Source organism: Lissotriton helveticus, chromosome 3_1 (genome assembly GCF_964261635.1).
Source record: "Lissotriton helveticus chromosome 3_1, aLisHel1.1, whole genome shotgun sequence".
Taxonomy (NCBI): domain Eukaryota; kingdom Metazoa; phylum Chordata; class Amphibia; order Caudata; family Salamandridae; genus Lissotriton; species Lissotriton helveticus.
In genome coordinates, this window is record NC_136061.1 from 1,757,333,148 (window position 1) to 1,757,353,734 (window position 20,587).

The 20,587-nt window shown below is 45.3% G+C and overlaps 1 protein-coding gene across 1 annotated transcript in view; it reads right to left on the reverse strand.

The window, feature by feature from the left end:
- Nucleotides 1–20,587, reverse strand: part of LOC144823769 (membrane-bound glycerophospholipid O-acyltransferase 2-like) — a 212,235-nt gene that overhangs the window by 121,758 nt on the left and 69,890 nt on the right. Inside the window, exon 2 of the mRNA XM_078682581.1 lies at nt 3,670–3,815. Coding sequence (XP_078538707.1) covers nt 3,670–3,815 — 146 coding nt within the window. The remainder of the gene's footprint in view (nt 1–3,669; nt 3,816–20,587) is intronic.

The window sequence follows — 20,587 nt, forward strand, 5'->3', positions numbered from 1 at the left end:
AATATCTGCCATTTTTATCTGAAAAAGTGGCAATCCTAATTTCACCTGTCACCTCACTTCATTACATTCCTCCCACCCCCCTCCTTCGCTGTTCACCTTGTCTTTCCCCAAACCAAATACATCACCAGTTGTCATGGGAGCTCATTCTTGGTGCCCTGCAGGTTCGCTGCTATTCATTACCCTAAACGCAGGGCTAACTTCACACCCATGAACCCATTACCCAGGTCTGTAATCATGTAAATGCAGCGATTAGTGTTGGAGGGGCACACAAAGGGAAGCAGCTACAGTGCTGAACAAAAACATGAAAAGAAAAAACCTGACTTTGCCGAAGGTGGACTGTCTTGCGCTGCCACTCACTTTACTAGGGCCAGTGCCATACCCTATGGCAGTGGTTCCCAAACTTTTTCGACCCATGGCCCCCTTGACCTATTGCCTGTTAGCTGCGGCTCCCAGTTATGTCACTTTTCTTGGCGTGTGGGGAAATGTAAGCCTGGCCTCAGGTGTACTTCAGTTTTTCTTCCTGAAAATAATTGGGATGATGCTATTAGAAACACAGATGTAATCCTATCTTATCCACTGCAGAGCCCCATGGAGTGTCAATGACTTATTGGAGGGATACCGGGTTCTTAGATAAGGGAACTGTGAAGGAATGCTTGATGCTAGGCCCCACCCTTAGCAATACTAAATTCTAAAAGGTATATGCGTGGGTGCTACATGTTATGGCTGCTGGTAAACTGTTTTATGTGCCAGATGCTGGAATCATGGAAGGAGGTTTATGCAAATGTTTTTGAGTGAAATTATCGAGTCTACCTTTCCATATGAGTGGTTTTAGAGCTGATCTCCTTTAAAGAGTTTGTTTTCACTCCTCCCAAGCCCCTCTCGTGGCTTATTCTGTCACTGTGCCCTGTCACTGTGCAATACACTCAGAAAACACACCCATGCAAAGTCACTGTCACTTTCATCCCATTAGATCCCAGTACAACAGCTAAGGAAATAGCTTGCAGCCAATGCGTTTTAACACCCTACTTATTTGCCATGATATGTAGGAAGGCCAGCCACAAAAACATAAATGCCAAATACCTTTAAATGTCCTGTGTAGCATTTATAGTGAGGGATGTATGACATTACAACGCATGCTTTTACCATGCATGCCTTTACAACGCAGTTTTTACAACCCATGCCTTTACAACGCATAGCGCTTAGGGGTGCTGAATAGTGAATAGTTTAATTTACTATTCCAACTCCAGTCGCCGTGGATAGTAGGGAAGGTGTTGGATAGTAAATTAAATCTATTCCCTATCCTAGAGTGCCCCCCAGCGCTATGCGTTGTAATGACATGCGTTGTAATAGTTGCGTCGTAAAGGCACTGCGTGGTAAAAGTTCCGTTGTAAAGGATGTTTCCCATTGTGTCACCATACTGGTGCCGTAATCAAGCACTTCCTTTATCTGCAACAAATACTCATCTAACCTCTTCTACTTTTAAACTCCAGGCCTTGAAGCCTTACCCCATGCATTTACGCTATGAAAGCATCTTCTTCAATGGCAGCATCTTGCATCAACATCTGCATATCACAGAATGAAATTGAATGCAAATCCCTGCCAATCCTCAGCAACAAACATGATACACCCACTGAGCATATCCAGCCAATTTAAACATGTATTTTATTGTGAAAGGCCAGAAGTAAAATAACAGAACCACCATTCTTTCCAGCACTCCTGATTATGGTGGGACACTGTTTAACCCAACATCACACAGTTTTACATTTCCACCGGCCAAAAAGATCCCCCTGTTCAATAAAAGCACAACAAAGACAATACCTTCCCGGGATTTTATCTAAACCTCCCTCTTATCTCTTCCCAGATATTGGCATATATGGACTTGAATATTATAATCAGATTAACCAGCGGTTTCACCTGCTGTTCAGTGGAAAAGAAACAGAAGATAAAAAAAGCAGACATTTTCTAAGAACATAGCGGTTTCAGCAGATTCCCAAAACCTGCCTGCCCCTCTACCCTGCCCCCCATAGCACACCTCGGGACGAGGTAAACAGCTCTGGCAGACAGAGAGAGAATAAACATACTGCATACCTCAGTGAGGAGTGTAGTGAACGTGGACTTGGCGCTGGTTATGCACATCACGCTGGAAGATGGTTAGTAAACGCTTCCTGGTTCAGCAAGTGTCTGAAGTGAAGTCGAAACTGCCTGCGCTTTGTTCAAAGGCATTGCCTTTTTGAGCGAAACTATTTTTTCCACAGCTAAGCTTTTATTTTTTGCATCGAGCTCCATGCAGTGGTTCACAAACTGTGTGCTTGGTGCGCGGCGCCCCAGGTTAGTTTCGATGGCGCACAGGGGTGCCACGGCGCACAGATTGGGAACTCCTGCCCTATAGGACTGATATAGTGACTGGAGGCCTCAACTCATTTCACACACCTGACGGAGGGGTGGGGTAGGGGCGCTAAAGCACTTTCATCGCTGCACACCATATTGACAATGCAGAGTCTGTTAATCACAGTGTGACAAGAGTCTACTCAAACCCCTGCAGTTTGGGAAGACTGAAATGGGCGCTGCTAATCTTCAGCAGCAACTCTGCAATGGGGCGGATACTTCACGGCTCATTTACTTGCAAGCTGCTCGGAAGCCCTGCCCTGCCCTGAGCCGGAGGAGATGCTTAACCTGAGCCTGCCGTCGATCAGGGTACCGGTACTCTCCCGGTCTACAGAGAAGTGCCGGTACTGACGGGCCAAAAATTCGGAAGTGCCGGTACTCAGTACCGGGGAGTACCGGTCCATTTAAAGCACTCCTTGGACAGAAAGGGACGCGAAGATTGGCTGCGTTTCTACATGAACCGTGGCAAGTCGCTTGAGATGGTGGATTCTAGAGGGCGGGTAGGTCCAGGATAGACATGAGGAGTGGTAAGTCCAGGATGACGGAACAGAGCTGGTAGGTCCAGGAGGTGAAAAGGGTGCCAGTAGGTCCAGAAAGTGGACGAATAGCCAGTAGGTCCAGGATAGAGAGGAGGGAGGCGGGGAAATGAGGGAGGAGGGCCAGCTAGTCCAGGAATGGGGAACCTGCAGGTCTAGGAGGGGGGCTGCTAGTTCTAGGACAAGGTAGGACTGAGCGGCCTAAGATGCAGAGAGGACTGGTAGGTCTGGGTGGATTTGCCAATAGGTCTAGAGCAATGGTCACTCTACAGACTTAATAATGCCGCGGCCCCGCTCCCCCAATGTGGGAAAAAAAACATCGCCCCCCCTTATAATTTTTCACATTTATTTTAATAAATTGTATCTATTAAAGGTATCCACAATGTGGGGCTGAGGGATTTGAAGAATATTTGGAGTCCATTCCCATTCATCTAGGATATAAATCACAAAAGATATTAGTGATTGCCCATTACAGAGCATAATGCTTCTTTTGGCCACATCCTAGAGCCCCCCACCCCTTCCCCGATCGCCTGGGGCCCCCCTAAGTGGCTTGCTCCCCAGTTTGAAGACCTTTGGCCTAGAGGATGTGGGTGGCGTAAGCACGGTCAGCAGGCCCTGGATAGAATGGATAAATGACAGCCTTGCCCTAGGGTAGTTTTGTGTAGCATGTTTGGCATTACAGCAGCCTTTTTATAGTCTGTTATGTCCATATACCGTTGACCGCACAGGCTTGTCTACCATGACTTACCATCCGAAGCAGAACATGCAGATATAGAGTCCAAGGAGCGTGGCCACTGCATGTCTGATGGCGGGGCTCGTGTGCACGGGGTGCAGGTAGCGTCGAAAGAGGACGGCTGCGCAGAGAGCACTGAACTGGCAAATCAAAAAATCCTTCTGTGGAGGCAAGCCAAAGAAATACCTTTAAACAACGTAAGGTTGGCAAAACAAGGCAGAGAAAAATAACAATGTTTTTGCCATGCAGCATGCCCTGTGGTGACATCCATACCTATTTGCGAGACAACTTGCTGTACAGAAGGCTCGGATACCGTCTAGCTAGGTGTAAAAACTGTTTAATTAGAAGGGATAACAAGATCTCTCTGATATGCTATGGTCAGCATGGGTCAAGGGCAGTGCTTAATTTGTAAAATAATAAGTGCCAGGGCTCTGACCGGGAAGCACTGCAGCTTGCACCACCCACTGCCCCTGACATCGCTGCCAATCGTGGTACCAAAACAACTACTAACCATTTCTCTCACCTGCAAGCCTGACAGATAAGATTGTTCCAGGTCCCTAAAGCTAAAGGAATGAGATTAGTAATGTTGTATGTATATTGTATTCATAAACAGCCGTTGTTCTGCTCCTCTCTAAATTAGATGAGCAGCGACACCATGTGGTAGATAGTCATAAGTGTGGTGTTGACAATTAAGTGGCGATGCCGAGTACCAGAAACGACCTGCTCAAATTAAGCACTGGTCTAGGATTTGTCTAACCTCCAATCAGATCTCCAACATACGCAACGGTCAACGAGTGAAAATCCAGTGTTTAAGGAACAAGTACAGAAAACAAAATTACAATCGAAATAAATACTAATCCCAGCCCCAAAGCCACACAATAGTCACAATATTTTACAACACCCCTTATCACTGCTGTCCGACCCACCAGCTGCCTGTGCACATGTCTGCATGTCCTGCTGAAGACCACTGAAGTGATGAAACGTGATCGTGATGTTTAGGATTCTCAACATGGTTTTCTGCTCAAACACCACGAAAGACGTCTGACCGAGCAGGCAGGCATCCGATCACTGACTCCAGATGCAATACAACATCTCCCACCCACTGAACGTTTCATGACCTCACAATACCATAGGAAGACATCCTTCCATGTCAATGACATCACAGTATCATAGCAACCCATCTCCCTGCCCTCAGCTTGCAGGCCTATAGGCAATAACTACTACACCTTCCCCATGTGTTGCTCAAGTGCAAAGGGCACAAAGGCAATTTTTGTGACAGCAAAGTATTGAAAACCACTTTAGATACAAGTTTGTGTTTTTTTGTAAAGAGAAAGTCTTTTGGGCTGAACATCGAAGTATAGCTGTACTCCATTTTAAATGCAATGCTTTCAACCATTACTTCAACATAATCAAATCCTACACCCACAGCTACACGGACCAGCATGAGAGCCCAAATGTGCCGCTTTTGGACTGGCACGTTATCCAGGTTTAGGTAATGGGGGAGCCTCATAAAGGCCAGGAAATAAGTCGAAGTAACAAGTGGGGAAAAGCTTTACTTCCCATGGGGAAAAAGAAAATTCTCAACAAGAAAAAAAAAACATTTTAAAAAGTAGTTTCGACCATTAGTATTAGCATCTGCGTTCTTTATCACTGCCAAAGTACATATTTGCAGCAAAAAAAAGAGTGTTACAGCTGGAGGGATTTACCCTCCCTCCAATACATTTTAGATTGAAAAAGTTCAGAGAAGATGGCCATGTATGCTAATAATGTAATGGAAAACACAAGTAAAGTACCATTTATTTTTTGAGCACGCAGTTTTACTATGAAAGGTTTTTCGACTAGCACGTAATTTACATCATGTTTCCTAATTTTTGGTTATTTGCTTCCACTAGAGAGAATTCAACCAAAATGCAGTTCAGTCAATAGGATTTGACTTATCTGTCTAGATCAGAAGTGCCCAATGAAGGTCCAGAAAGGCCTATTAATGCTACATTTTCTGCATTCCGACAAAAGATTTACTTACAAACAGTGAGTCTAATGGGAGCATATTCACCCTGTCAACAATCATTCAGAAAATCTAGCACATAAGCAGTTCTTTTTAATCTTCTTTGGGAACCCCTGACGTAGAGCCACATGTTTACCTTACTAAATGCAATTTGCATGTAAAATACCATGTCATCTTAAACGTCTCTGATATAGTTCAGGTACAACCTACCTCCAAAGTGATAAGATTCTCACCAACCTTTTCCAGTCATCTAAAGATTGATGAAAACAGGTTGGCCTTTCACCACAAGCCGCGGTACCTTGGGATCCAAATGGGTGATTAGCCGCGCTCTGTAAGAACCCTGATTGATTGATTGATTGATTGATTGGTTGAAATACGGGGCTTCTAAATGTCAGGACATCCCTAACTTCTAAATCTACAACGTCATCTCACCACTTGCAATCCTAACACAGTTAATCTTTATTTTGTTTTTCATAACCACACCCAAATACACCAGACACATCCCTGTCCAGCCCAACCATAATGCTACCAACATGGGCTCAGAACCAACACAAGTATCAACCCCAAATGTACAAGTCCCTTCACCTCATAAGGTATTAACCTGTGGGAGTCCTACATTTCTCACACCACATCCTCACCACCCAAACTATCCACACTGATATACTCACCTTCACCGGACAGTTCACACATTTCATTCAGGTGGACATGATACAGTATTACCCTGAGATGCTGAATGACCCCCCCCCCCCACCAAAAATGTCGCCATCTTGCATGAAAACTACTGCACACCATCTCAGTAACCAAATGCTCGGGGAAACTCTCACTTCCAAATAAACAGGTATCATCTCCTGCACAAATCACACCTCAAATCCCCTGGATCAGTGCTGCACACATCTGAAAACATACTCATGTCACCAGTGAGCATGGCAAATGGCCCTATTCACTCAAAAGCCAGCTCCTCCCAAACAGTATCCAGAACCTGATATGACATAATAGTTGGATATATACAACTTCTAACTCTCATTACTGAAACACACCGGACGCTCCCTCCCATTAAATTCAAGTTCTCCTTTTAATTCCTGTCCACCCAGAAACTCTCTCATGATGTTTGGTCAATCTCCTGCCCAGATGTTCCTCACAGACCAGGCCAACAATCTTCTATTGCTAACCAGTCTCTTACCATCAGGAACACATAAGTGACCTACCAACAATTCCACCCAGACCACCAGGCCATATTGATTCACCACCTGATCAACTGCTTTTACAACCTCCTAATATCACGCCCTTTGCTCTTTTCGGATCTTCATCACATGCCAAATCAACCAGCCACTGCTTTTCGTTCAGAGCCTCTACGATGTTTCCGTGGGATGAGGCCACATATAAACCACCCTCAACATCATCAAACGAACTTTCATGCAGCCTTGTGAATGGCAATCATGGTAATCAAGGTGTAACCATGTACTTCTCGCCTGCAACATACAACCGATGAAATGAAACTCCTGAAGATCTGGCAACCACTCAACCGTGAAAAGTGCTGAATTCTGTTTCTCCTGATTTTTACAAAGTTGACATTTATAGTCATTCAAAGCCAGGGGCTGGTTTCGAGGCTGGGACTGGCGAGCCTTATTATTATCACTCCCCAACATTCGACAACCCAAAATAATTCAACTGCAAAGCCAGACCAATAGTTTTATGTGAAAAAATATATCGAAGTATTTTAAAAAATCCCATTGTACGTTGGTCCCAATAGAACATTTTCATATTGCAATTAATAAAATGATCCATTCGCGGCCCCCAACTGGCATGTCATGTTTGAAGCAGGGAGCATGTCCTTAGACAGGGAAGTCAGGTAATGAAAAAATAGAATTCTCTGAATGAACTGCTAAAAAATGTGATAAATAAAGGGACAAACACCAAACTGCAATTCTATAGAATTGCATTTTGGGTTTACCAAGAGGTATTTGGAAGAGGAGTGTCCCTTCCAAATACCAATGTGAGTAGTATGCATTAATGTTTTGCGACGAACTACAGTCATAAAACATTCATTTTTTACCAATTTTATCAGGTAAAAACAAATCTTCGTTAAGAGCAGGCAGTGGTCCCACGAACCACTGCCTGATCTTAAACAAGCATTTGCAATGCAATAGGTCTCGCATTACTGTAAGTTTGTCCTATTGGCGTTGCGTTATTATTTGCAACACCAATAGCTCAGACTTTCAGTAATACGAGACATATTGCATTGCAAATTCTTTTTTTTCCTGCCCAATAACAAATGAAATTCGAGCAGCCTTAGGAAACTCCCGCCATGGCGATGTAAAAAAAAGTTTCCAGATTCCTTGTCACATCCTAAAATCGGAAACAGGGGATGGCACTTATTATATAGACACTCTGGAGATGAGCTGTCCATAAAACAAAATACACTGGTCAGGTAGCTCAGAGTGTTCTGCTAAGCATCGCAGAGAACATAGTGTAACTGTATGCCACAGATTTAAAAGGCAGACTAACGTTCAATTGTTATTATTTTAGCTTGTAGAGCGCACAGCTACTTCCGACGGAGGTGTCCTGGTGCTGGCAGCGGATGCAGAGAGGTCGTGGCAGGTGACAATGTGCTAGGGAAGGCCAAAAAGCAAGATCTTCAAGATCTTCCTGAATTCATATTCTGACTTGCCCTTCCAAAGTGCTCAGGCATGGAGTTCCAAAGGAAAGCAGTTCTGACGGGTAACGATCGGCCACCTAACCTGGCTTTTGCAAAGCGAGGAGTGACTAGGAGTTCCCGATGATTGGACCTCAAGACCCTCGTCTGATGGTATTTTCGGAGTCTTTTCTTCAGGTATTGAGTCTCTGGTCGCTCTATAGGCGAGAGTCAGTGCCTTAAATTGTATCCTCCCTTTACCTGGCAGAAAATGTGGGCTGAGCAGATGGGGGAAATGTGGTATCAGAGTGGCTGTGTTCTTTATAATTTGTAGTTTTCTGATCAGGTAGGCTGGCAGGCTCAGGTACAGGCTGTTAGCATAATCCAGATGAGACATGATCAGAGCATCGACCACCGCTTTCCTGCAGTCCATGGGTAGGAAATGAAGAAATCTCCGTAAGGACTTCATTTTCCAAAAGCAACACGAGGAGACTTGGCCTATCTGGGTCTTGCATGAGAGGTGGAGTCAAATTTGAACACCAGGTTTCCAGCAGTGGAGACAGGAAGAGGGGGAGGATTGAGTTCTGATGGTCACCAGAGGTCGGCTTGTGTAGGGGACGACTGATTAAAGAACAGAACCTCTGTTTTATCAGTGTTCAGACTCAAGCAGTTGTCAGTCATCCAGGAAGATATGTCAATCAGACACTGTTTGAAGTTGGTAAATGCTGCCTCAGAGTGATCCCTGAAGGAGAACACAAGCTGAGTATCATCAGCATATGAGACAACACTAACACAGTGCTGTTCTACTAGTGGGGCAAGGGAAGCTAAGTAGATATTAAAAAGAGTCAGGCTCAGGTCCGAGCCCCGGGGGACTCCGCAAACCAGGGGGCGGGGGATGAGATATGGGGGCAAAGGAGAATTTTCACTCCTAGCTGCCTGAGCCTGTCTAAGAGGATCGTGTGTGACACCGTGTCAAACGCTGCAGACAGGTCCAGCAGCACTAGCATTACTCAGCTACCCTTCTCCATGGTCTCCCGTATTGTCTCTGCTACTTCAAGCAGAGCTGTCTTTGTGCTGCATCCTGACCTAAAGCCAGACTCAGAGTCATGGAGTAGTTTGTTGGACTCTAGGAATTCAGATAGCTGTTTCTGCACGTACTTCTCAAGGATCTTGGCTAGTGCTGGAAGGAGTTTTTCAGTTCTGCTGGATCTGCATTCTCTTTCTTGAGGATTGGCTGGACCAGTGCCGTTTTCCAAATGGACGGATAGATGCCTGATTTCAGGGATGAGTTCCAAAGCAGGTTTAGAGAGGGATTGAGTAGTGGTGGATCGAGTAGTTTAAAAAACCTAGCCGGGTAGGCATCCATTGGAGAACCGGATTTAGTTTTTTTCAACTATTTCAGGGCTAAAAGGATGGAATTCCGACCATATACCCAGGTGCCGGGGGGTAGGCAGAGGTGCGGTTTGCGGCTCAGTCAAGGAAAATTAAGAGTATATAGCTTGGATTTTCTCCTGAAAGAAGGCCGAGAGATTTTCAAAAAGAGTGGCTGATGGAGCTATGGTGCTTTTCATTGTCCCTGGTTTAATGAAACCCTGGACAATTTTGAAAACTTCTTCAGCAGAGTTGTCCGAGGATTTAATTTGATTAGCAACATAATCCCTGATGGTGTTGCACTGTAGCCTATGAAATTGTTTTAGTGCTGCTCTGTGTGCACTCTTGGACTCTGTGTTGTAGCCATTATCTAGATGGAGTTCTGGTGTGAACCAGGGGCTGAGGGTTTATGTCTCGCCAGTTTCAAGGTTCTAATAGGGGCTATTTTGTCAAGAGCTGACGTGACCCAGAGGTTAAAAGTGGCGTCGTCGCCGTTGGGTTCCCCAGTGAGCAGCATAGGGGTGTTTAGTAGTGCTGGGCTCATAGCTCCAGGTGCGACTTTCCTTCAGTTTCTTCTGTCTTCGAATTTTATTCTCACAGAACTTTTACAACTGGTAGTGGCCAGGGTAAATGGTATGAGACTGTGATCCGATCATGTGAGGGGCATAGGATCATCTGTTGTTAAAGTGTGGAAATTGGAAAAAATGAGATCCAGCATGTGGCCTGCCACATGAGTTGGGCTAGAAACCTTTCCATTAAGGTTTAACCCCTTAAGGGTGTCAGCCAGCTGGGAGGCCAGAGGACACTGATCATTGTCCATGTGGACATTAAAGTCACCCAGGACCAAAAAGTTTGTATATCTCACTGAGACATCTGTGATCAAATCGCAAAGCTCCCAAAGCTCAGTGGGTTTAGAATCAGGGGGTCTGTATACTCGCCTTCCAGCAATAGAGAAAGTGGAGGAGATTTTGATACTAAAGGACATTGCTTCAATCAGTCCAGTGCGTTCCATCCTTTTGTGTGATATCTCCCAGCTGTCTCTCATGATCACAGCAAACCCACCCCCCAGTCTATTGCCAGCTTGATTAACCGTGGTAGTTTTATAGCCCTCCGGGTTGGCCAGCATTTTGTCGGGGTTGGAGCTATATCTTAACCAAGTTTCTGTAAGGAATATGAGATCCCAAGAATATGATTCCAGCGTTAGCCAGACATCATCTGCATGTTTGGGAAGGGATCTGCAGTTTATTAAACAGGCTTTGATAGTTGAACCGGGAATTGGGTCTGTGTTGTTAAAGGTATAGCCGTGTCAATGCTCTTACACGTACTTTCCAAGATCTCTCTATTTCAAGGTTGAAGGAGCATGACTCGCAATGTGGCTCTTGGCCATGTAGCTCTTGTTTCAGTGTACAAGGATCCAAGCGCGTAAGCCCAGTACATCCTTCTAAATTTAACTCATATAGTTGTTCTCTGGACCAAACAATTCTTGTAGGTGTGTTGTAACGAGCAGCATGGCTGGCGCTGGACGCGGGCCGGGTGCGGACGGGCGCAGATGGGAAACAGCCATTACAACGCAATGAAAACAACGCACTACCATTACAACAAAACTTTTACAACGAAGGATCCATTACAACGCATGCCATTACAACGCAGCTGCTATTACAACGCATGCCATTACAACGTAAGTATGGGTAAGTATTTAATTAAATTTTAACCCCTACACCATCCAACACTTACCCTACTATTACACCCCCCTAGAGTTAGAATAGTAATTTTAACCCCTACACTATCCAACACTTACACTACTATTACATTCCCATTAATTAAAAAAAAAAAAAACTTACCCATACTTACGTTGTAATGGAATGCGTTGTAATAGCAGCTGCGTTGTAATGGCATGCGTTGTAATGGATTCTGCATTGTAAAAGTTTTGTTGTAATGGTATGCGTTGTGAATGTATGCGTTGTAACGTCATACATCCGCGCAGATGGGCTTGCCTTTGGCGCGCCAGCGGCGCATCCACTGGCCCATCAGCTTTTATTTAGAGCGATCGGCAGAATAACTCCGCCCTCTCCAAGCTCGAAAGTGGTGTCAGCTGTGTGGTAATGTCAGAACCGCAAAAAACAACAAGTGATGGACTGAATGTGGATCAATGTCACACACTCCCCCAGTCAAAAGATCTGGGCCCAAATCCATCGTTTTTTTGCACTCCACACCACCCTGGGTCAGATAATGGCTTCATGCAAATCAGCTCTGACCCTGTTGCCCCATGGGAACAGTCCAGTCCGAACTACAACAGCCATATCTTTCCCAGACCGGAATCAAGCATCCGAGGACCGGACCGGTTTCGAGGTAACACCTCTCTTCAGCCCGGCTAGCTTGACTCCAAGTGGTGTGGAGTGCCTGGGACCCACGTCTGGGCATCCCCAGCGCACTAAGGGCGGCAATTGCAAAAAACAACAAGTGATGGACTGAATGTGGATCAATGTCACACACTCCCCCAGTCAAAAGATATGGGCCCAAATCCATCGTTTTTTTGCACTCCACACCACCCTGGGTCAGATAATGGCTTCATGCAAATCAGCTCTGACCCTGTTGCCCCATGGGAACAGTCCAGTCCGAACTACAACAGCCATATCTTTCCCAGACCGGAATCAAGCATCCGAGGACCGGACCGGTTTCGAGGTAACACCTCTCTTCAGCCCGGCTAGCTTGACTCCAAGTGGTGTGGAGTGCCTGGGACCCACGTCTGGGCATCCCCAGCGCACTTAGGGCGGCAATTGCAAAAAACAACAAGTGATGGACTGAATGTGGATCAATGTCACACACTCCCCCAGTCAAAAGATCTGGGCCCAAATCCATCGTTTTTTTGCACTCCACACCACCCTGGGTCAGATAATGGCTTCATGCAAATCAGCTCTGACCCTGTTGCCCCATGGGAACAGTCCAGTCCGAACTACAACAGCCATATCTTTCCCAGACCGGAATCAAGCATCCGAGGACCGGACCGGTTTCGAGGTAACACCTCTCTTCAGCCCGGCTAGCTTGACTCCAAGTGGTGTGGAGTGCCTGGGACCCACGTCTGGGCATCCCCAGCGCACTTAGGGCGGCAATTGCAAAAAACAACAAGTGATGGACTGAATGTGGATCAATGTCACACACTCCCCCAGTCAAAAGATCTGGGCCCAAATCCATCGTTTTTTTGCACTCCACACCACCCTGGGTCAGATAATGGCTTCATGCAAATCAGCTCTGACCCTGTTGCCCCATGGGAACAGTCCAGTCCGAACTACAACAGCCATATCTTTCCCAGACCGGAATCAAGCATCCGAGGACCGGACCGGTTTCGAGGTAACACCTCTCTTCAGCCCGGCTAGCTTGACTCCAAGTGGTGTGGAGTGCCTGGGACCCACGTCTGGGCATCCCCAGCGCACTTAGGGCGGCAATTGCAAAAAACAACAAGTGATGGACTGAATGTGGATCAATGTCACACACTCCCCCAGTCAAAAGATCTGGGCCCAAATCCATCGTTTTTTTGCACTCCACACCACCCTGGGTCAGATAATGGCTTCATGCAAATCAGCTCTGACCCTGTTGCCCCATGGGAACAGTCCAGTCCGAACTACAACAGCCATATCTTTCCCAGACCGGAATCAAGCATCCGAGGACCGGACCGGTTTCGAGGTAACACCTCTCTTCAGCCCGGCTAGCTTGACTCCAAGTGGTGTGGAGTGCCTGGGACCCACGTCTGGGCATCCCCAGCGCACTTAGGGCGGCAATTGCAAAAAACAACAAGTGATGGACTGAATGTGGATCAATGTCACACACTCCCCCAGTCAAAAGATCTGGGCCCAAATCCATCGTTTTTTTGCACTCCACACCACCCTGGGTCAGATAATGGCTTCATGCAAATCAGCTCTGACCCTGTTGCCCCATGGGAACAGTCCAGTCCGAACTACAACAGCCATATCTTTCCCAGACCGGAATCAAGCATCCGAGGACCGGACCGGTTTCGAGGTAACACCTCTCTTCAGCCCGGCTAGCTTGACTCCAAGTGGTGTGGAGTGCCTGGGACCCACGTCTGGGCATCCCCAGCGCACTTAGGGCGGCAATTGCAAAAAACAACATGTCAGAACCGCCCTTCACACAAACGACACCTGCAGCGGTGGACCAGGACGAGGGGACAGAGTAATATGGCTGAGCTGTGCAAATAAGCAGTTGGTGGTACGTTTTAAAAGAATCTTCCTGTAAAAGCGTCTAAAGCATTTTCTGTAAAAGCGTCTTATTTAAAAGCAAGTGAAAGCGATTAAAACATTACATCTAGAAAAAGTCTCTGTGTAGCACGAGCGGCAGCAGTGGCATCAACAGCCCTACCTCTAATGAAAGGAGTGCCACTGGCGTAAGTGAGAACATGTGATATGCCAGAGTGCCAGAGTTGCTCAGTTTGCGGCCTGTATGCTATTTAAATGGTCATTGGTATATTACTGAACCAAAAAAAATCACAGTGTACGGGGAATAGAATGAAGGTTCTGCACATGCTTATTTAAGGTTGTTTTATGCAATTATCGCAGACTGGATGCTGACTTAATTCACCTCGTACTCTCCAACTGTCTGTCATTTACATAGCGCGCAGCTGTCAGGAGCGCTGCCTAGAACTGCAACTGCAGCGCTTTAGGAAGGCATTCATATTACATTTTGTACCAACAGTGGATTGTCAGCATCTTAGTTCGCGAGAGCACACTAGGGAACAGAGCGGTTCAAAGGCTAAAGGTCAGACAGACTTAGTCCAGGTCGGTGTCTTCTGCACCCCACTCCTTAATCTGAACAAGAATTTGCAATGCAATAGGTCTCGCATTTATGAGAGTTTAAGGTATTGTCATTTACAATGCCAATAGCTCAAACTCTTGTAAAAGTCCGAGACCTATTTCACTTTAAAGAAGCGGTCTCATTGTCCGGGGCTGCTTGAAAGTGAAAGCGCGCATGGCGAGGAAAGCACATTGTGCCTGTAGTAGGAGAAACCCCTTTTATAATTGGAGTGCTTACAAACTAAATAAGACATACTGTGTCGCAACAGAAGTAAAAGGGCCAGTCGCCATGGGAGGTTACAAATGCAGACAAGGCGGTACCAAGGAGGGACTAACAAATCTAATAACGAATCGCAAGCCAGTGTTTACGAAGGACAATGACACAAGCCAATGACAAATATGAGCAGAGAGTGGGCCAGGCCTCAAACCCATACTCCACTACTGCATGCCTTGCAGCAGCGCAAGCGCTGGCCAGGCTCGACCTAAATATGTTCCACGGGCTATGGCTCAAGCAAAAGAAAGCCAGCGCCATTTCTCGTGCCAGTAGTCAGCCATAAAGGGCTGCCAGAGAAGCCGGACACTTCACTCCAGACCGAAAAGAACAATTGACTGATGTAATGTGAAAAGCACACCTTCTCCTCTGCACCGATACATTGACATGCATCGAAATCCCAGGACAAGGAGCTTTTATTTCTTTTTGAAGATCCGAGTTGGATGGTAACCAAAAATTGAAAACAAGTACATATGCCAGCTCTGGGAGTAATGGAAAGCACCCCCTAGCATCACCGCTGCTCACACAAACCAGGGGCTGGCATTACTGGGATGCCGTGGCTTTGAGGTGGGGGCCCTAGGGGGTGAACAGCTTAGCAGATTTGTTATACAAAAAATAAATAAACCTAATTAAAGTTAAAGCACGACGTAGCGGAGTGCGGGCGAGTGCTTTTGTACATATAAAGTATCAAATAATGCAACCTCCAAAGCAGCTGTATGTAGCCAAGGCGGGGGAGAGGGCTGCTTGGAAATTGAAATGTTTCAGCAAAGCTCGTCGTGCCTGCAGTAGAAGAAACTCATTAAAGAAAATAGTGCTTATAGACTAAAAAAGACGTATCATGTAACAACCCAAGTAAAAGGGCCAGTCCTCATGGGAGGTTACAAATGAAGACAAAGCGGTACTAAGGAGGGACTAACAAGCCAAAAAACTATCCAGAATCATGTACGAAGGACATTGGCACAAGCCAATGACAAATATGGGCGGAGAGTGGGCGGGGCTTCTAGTCCATACTACAATATAGCATGCCGCAGAGCAGCGCATGCGCTGCCCAGGCTCGACCTAAAAATGAATTTGAAATGTTTCGTTGTTTTCTTTTGAAACACATCCCATTTCCTTTATGGAAAACGTGCTGCATTTCAAAGAAAAAAAGAATATTTTATTTAAAAGCATTCATAGACCTGGTGGTCTGCTGACTCCAGCCCTCCCTGTGATTTAGCATTTCTAATGGGTCGCAAATTGTGACCTTCCTCATTGATATTCATAAGATAGGTCGATTTGCCACCCACTAGGAAACATTGAGTTTAATTTAGAACTTTCATAAATTAGGAATAGTGATTCCATATCTGTGATTGGCAGAAAATCGCAATTAGGAACTCGCTATTTCTAATGTTCATACATCTGGCCCTAAGTCTTCAAACTCTTTGTGCAGGTTATGTTTGACGATGAACACGCTAACAGTGGTGGTCTGTAATCTTCAAATAATGTCTTCAGATTACCTATCACTCTCATCAAAAGCACCAACATCTTTTGGGATATGGTTACTAGTAATGGATTGAACTTGGTTAAACAGTGCACTTAGCCTTGAATCGATATAAAATCATGTTAGTTACCCAGAGCAGATGCCCCTCCATCATGGCATTACCAACTTGCCTTGGGCGTAGGTTATCCACCCCAATAGTAGTCCTCAATTACGTCACAGTTCACACCCTCACCTGATGCTTATGTCTGCGAAAGGTTAAACCAGAGAGAATGATTTTCCAACCGCTGTCTCAAACTTGAATTAAATTCTCATTCTTGCCACTTATCAGTATGTCGCCCTCAAGGGTAGATGTATAACTAGTCTTCCAGAACAACACCTGCAACCCCAGCAAGACTCTCCGAGAGGAAGCCAAAACCAACGCTACGCCGCACAATGAGATCCTCAACTGTGCTGCTTGAAATGGCATCAAACATTGGTAATGGTTAGGACTTAGAGCAAATCCATCTGATCAGAGGTGGTTGTGAGGAATAGGGTGGTAACCAGTCCGTCAGACCTAGCATATCTGAAATATTTACCTGTGGGTGCCTGTACACGCAATCAGACACACTCTAATACCAAAAATGTTATTTGCAGAAACTACATGAGGACAATTACTCAAAATCTCCAATTCTTTAAGTCACTCCCACATCACTTAGGGTAGCATTTTGTTTTTTGAGTTTTATGTAGCGTGAACTCGACCCAAAGGTATCAGAGCGCTTTACATGAGCACCAGTTGCATTACAGATGGACAGCATCACTCGCCTGGTAACTCAACTGCTCTTGTGGAGATACCAGGGGATTATGAGACATTCCCTAAGAATCTTTTATGAATGGAGGAATAAGCAGCAGAATCAGAAATACCAGACCCGATTCTGCTGGTCTCATCACTGACCTCAGTCTCATACCTCTGCTTTTAGCATCCATAGTCTGTACAAAAGCCGACTCCAGGGAGTTACTGCAGACCTTGTAATTCCAATGGCGCTGATAGCTCCTGTTATCTGGAGAATCGGAAGCAGGGGCGGGTCCTCCGCTATGGCGGTGGAGCATCGCCCCACTGCTTTTAAGCAGTGAGAAACATAAAATGACAATAACTTACAGTTATTGTCATTTTATTTTTCCTGTCCTGCTGCTTTGTGGCGGGCGAGTGGGCGGGGCTGCTCAGCTCTGTGAGCAGGGCAGGGGTGGAGTGGTTAGCCCACTTCTAAGTGCGCAATGACTGTTTGATCAGCCCTCTCGGGCATCCCAAAACAGTCATGCGCACTTTCCTGTTCTCCATGCACGCTGCATTACAGCCTGCATGGAGAACATGTCCACCCCTCCAGCCCCTGGCTGAGCACCGTGTCAAAACGCTACCATTGCAGCATTTTGATTGGCTTAGGGGAGGGAGCCTGGCTGCTGGCTTCCTGTTACTGTCAGAGACAGGAGAGCAGGAGCACAGAAGACGCAGGACCAGGCCGGGAGGTAAGTTTTCTTTTTTAATGTCTGACCCCCGCTACATCCCGCGCGACACCCGAGCCTGACCGCCCCCCCGCCCCGCACCTGCTGTACCTAGGAAACAACACTCTAGTACAGCTGAATCTTTTAACAAAATACAGTAACACAAACTCTTCAAGCTACTCTGAGCTTATTGAATTACACCTATGGGAACGTAATCAGCACCTTCTCTTTCAGGATACCTTCTTCACAGATTTTGAAGTCTGTGTTACCATGCTTAGTGATGTCTTTATGTCTCCTTTCTTAAAAAGTACCTCCCTCTAAAGCCCCATACAGTTTCCCCTTATTAGTTCATCCGTTGAAACAAAGTACACATCACAATACCCCAGTGACCTTGGGGGGATTTAAATCCCACTCTTACTGAGTGGGGCATGCAGTTACAATATCCTTTTCATATGCCTCTACATTCAAAGAGTGCATAATGCTTCAGAACAGGGTAGGGCTCACTCGTTTTCTTGTTTGCTGCAGCTTTTGCCTCCTAATGATTTACTGCTTTATTATTGTGAATTACGTAGCCATCTTGAAATGTTACCTGTCTACAGAGACTGTAAACAACAATTCACTTTGAAAGAATGTGCTTTCTGCCCTCTTGGGAAACCACCAAAAGCATGCATACCGCTCTGAAAACCTAATTACACTTTGTTCTGAGAACGAAATAGCTGTCAGCTGAGATATATTTTATAGGCACACTGGAAGGACGTTTAAGTAAAGGGCACGATGTAATGTAATGAAATTGCATTTATATAGTGCTTACTACCCATGACGAGACGTTGAAGTGCTTTTTCTGCGAGAGGCACGCTACTCCGGAACCCACAAAGGATTAGTGGATGAAGGAGGACCCAAATAGGTTCAAGGCTGGAAAGAGACCTTTGATAAAAGTTTGACTACATGGTCCACCTGCCTCCTTACCTTCATAGATCACTAAATAGGACACTACTTAAGAAATGCGAACATAAGGACTAAATGGATTGGTATGTATGGCACATACGAGTATGGTGAATGGAAGTTTCACAACTTAATGCACACAAACAGGATACTAACAGGATCCTTGTGAGGTCCTGATGAAAGCCAACTAGTCTGGTGAGGCATTGGTGTGATGGCTGAAGCATGTTGACCCAGAAATATTGGGGATACCAATGTTCATAGTGCATCCGCACCTATTTATAACTCTGTCAGAGTGCCCTTTGAAAATGAAAGTGAGAGAGCACAAATCTGAAAAATGTAGAAGTGCACCATATTTACAAGCACGTTGTATTAGTTTAGTACAGAATATACAAGAGTGTCAAACTTATAGAGTGAGAACATATATATGTGTGTAATTAGAGTAGGGATACATATATCAGTGTGAAAAACTAATGTAGAGATTTATAGAAATGTTAGAATGATGTTGGAGTCTCACGTTATGTGGCTGTGTGAAAAAGAAATGTAACTCTGCAAACCATGGAAATGTGTAGGCCACATGGCATTTCACAAGAAACGAAAGATGCTGCTACACTTTTAAGTAACTTGGATTCTAATGTCATTTTACTGTAGAGTATTATTAATCATAGAATTGAAATGTTTTAAATAGATGTATTACATTATAGTAATGTGTGTTAGTTAGAATACTGTTTAAACAAAGAAATTAAATGTGCATATTGCAGAGGCCCGTTTCATGTAATTTTAGTAGGCCTGAATAGATAAAGTTGCTTCTTTGATCTGCATGTGCTCCTTAGAGAGAGGTCGCACAGAGCACAAACGAAGACATAGTTTACGACTTAAAGATATGGTGGAGGCCGGAATTTAGGGCCCACTGCAGACGTGTCTGTTTGCAGGTGCGAGGGAGCCTAATCAGAAAGTGATGAATAGGCTTTGTTCAGAGACGCCTGGCTTAGGCCTGTAGGAGTCTTCAGGAATTTTAGGGGGTACCGCCTTGCCGGAGAGAAGCCTGGGAAGCAAGGTCAACTTTAACGAAGGGTCCCGAGGAGTACCAGCATGGAAGTTGCCGCCAGAACCAGCACCACGTGAGAGGCGTCTCCAGGGGCGTTCCTATTGGAAATGTGATTTTGTATTAGGGACAGCACCCCGGGGTGGAGTTAAGGCAGATGATCTGAGGAACCTAAGAGAGCGGACGGGTAGGCAGATAGAGAACTGCAAGACATCGACTTTGAAACAAAGACTAAGGGAAGTGTGTGATCTTCTTAGGAAGTCACCACTGCTGACACCTTTTTAGGTAAAGATCTTGCTAAGTAGGGATGTCACTTAGTTTAGTGTAGGGACAGTCTAACCTGAACTTTTCCTTCCTGTAAATGACGCATAAGCTACAGCTTGTGTCCATATTAGCAACTTTAATGCTTTTTGAATTTGTTTTAGTGATATCTTTCTGCCGACTAAGAGCATTTAGAGAATTCTTGTTTGTATTGATTCCTGTATATCTTTTGAATCTTATTCTGAGATGTTTGTATCTCCAGATAGCTTTGGCTTTATAATAAACTTTTAAACCTTTTCCAGTGGTAAGTGGTTCTTTAAAGTGGAGTAAGTTCTTTCTTGATTAACCTAGTAGTGGATTGCCTTTTACTCAATGACAGGTACCAACGATTTAGTCGACCTGAATTGGGATCTGGAGTAACAATAATAGACCAGAAATCCCGCGTTAGCAGTTGGTAGCAGAGGATGGTTATCTTCTTGAGGAAGGTAATCTAGACTAGGTTAGTTTACCCCAAGGTCCCTAGAGTTCGAGAGGTGGCCTGCCGAAGAAGGCGCTGACGGAGAGAGGAAAGCAGCAGTATCGGACGAGAGTGAGTATAACAAGGGTCATGCGTGGACAGATTGCGGTGTTTTGTGTTGTATCTGTATTGTA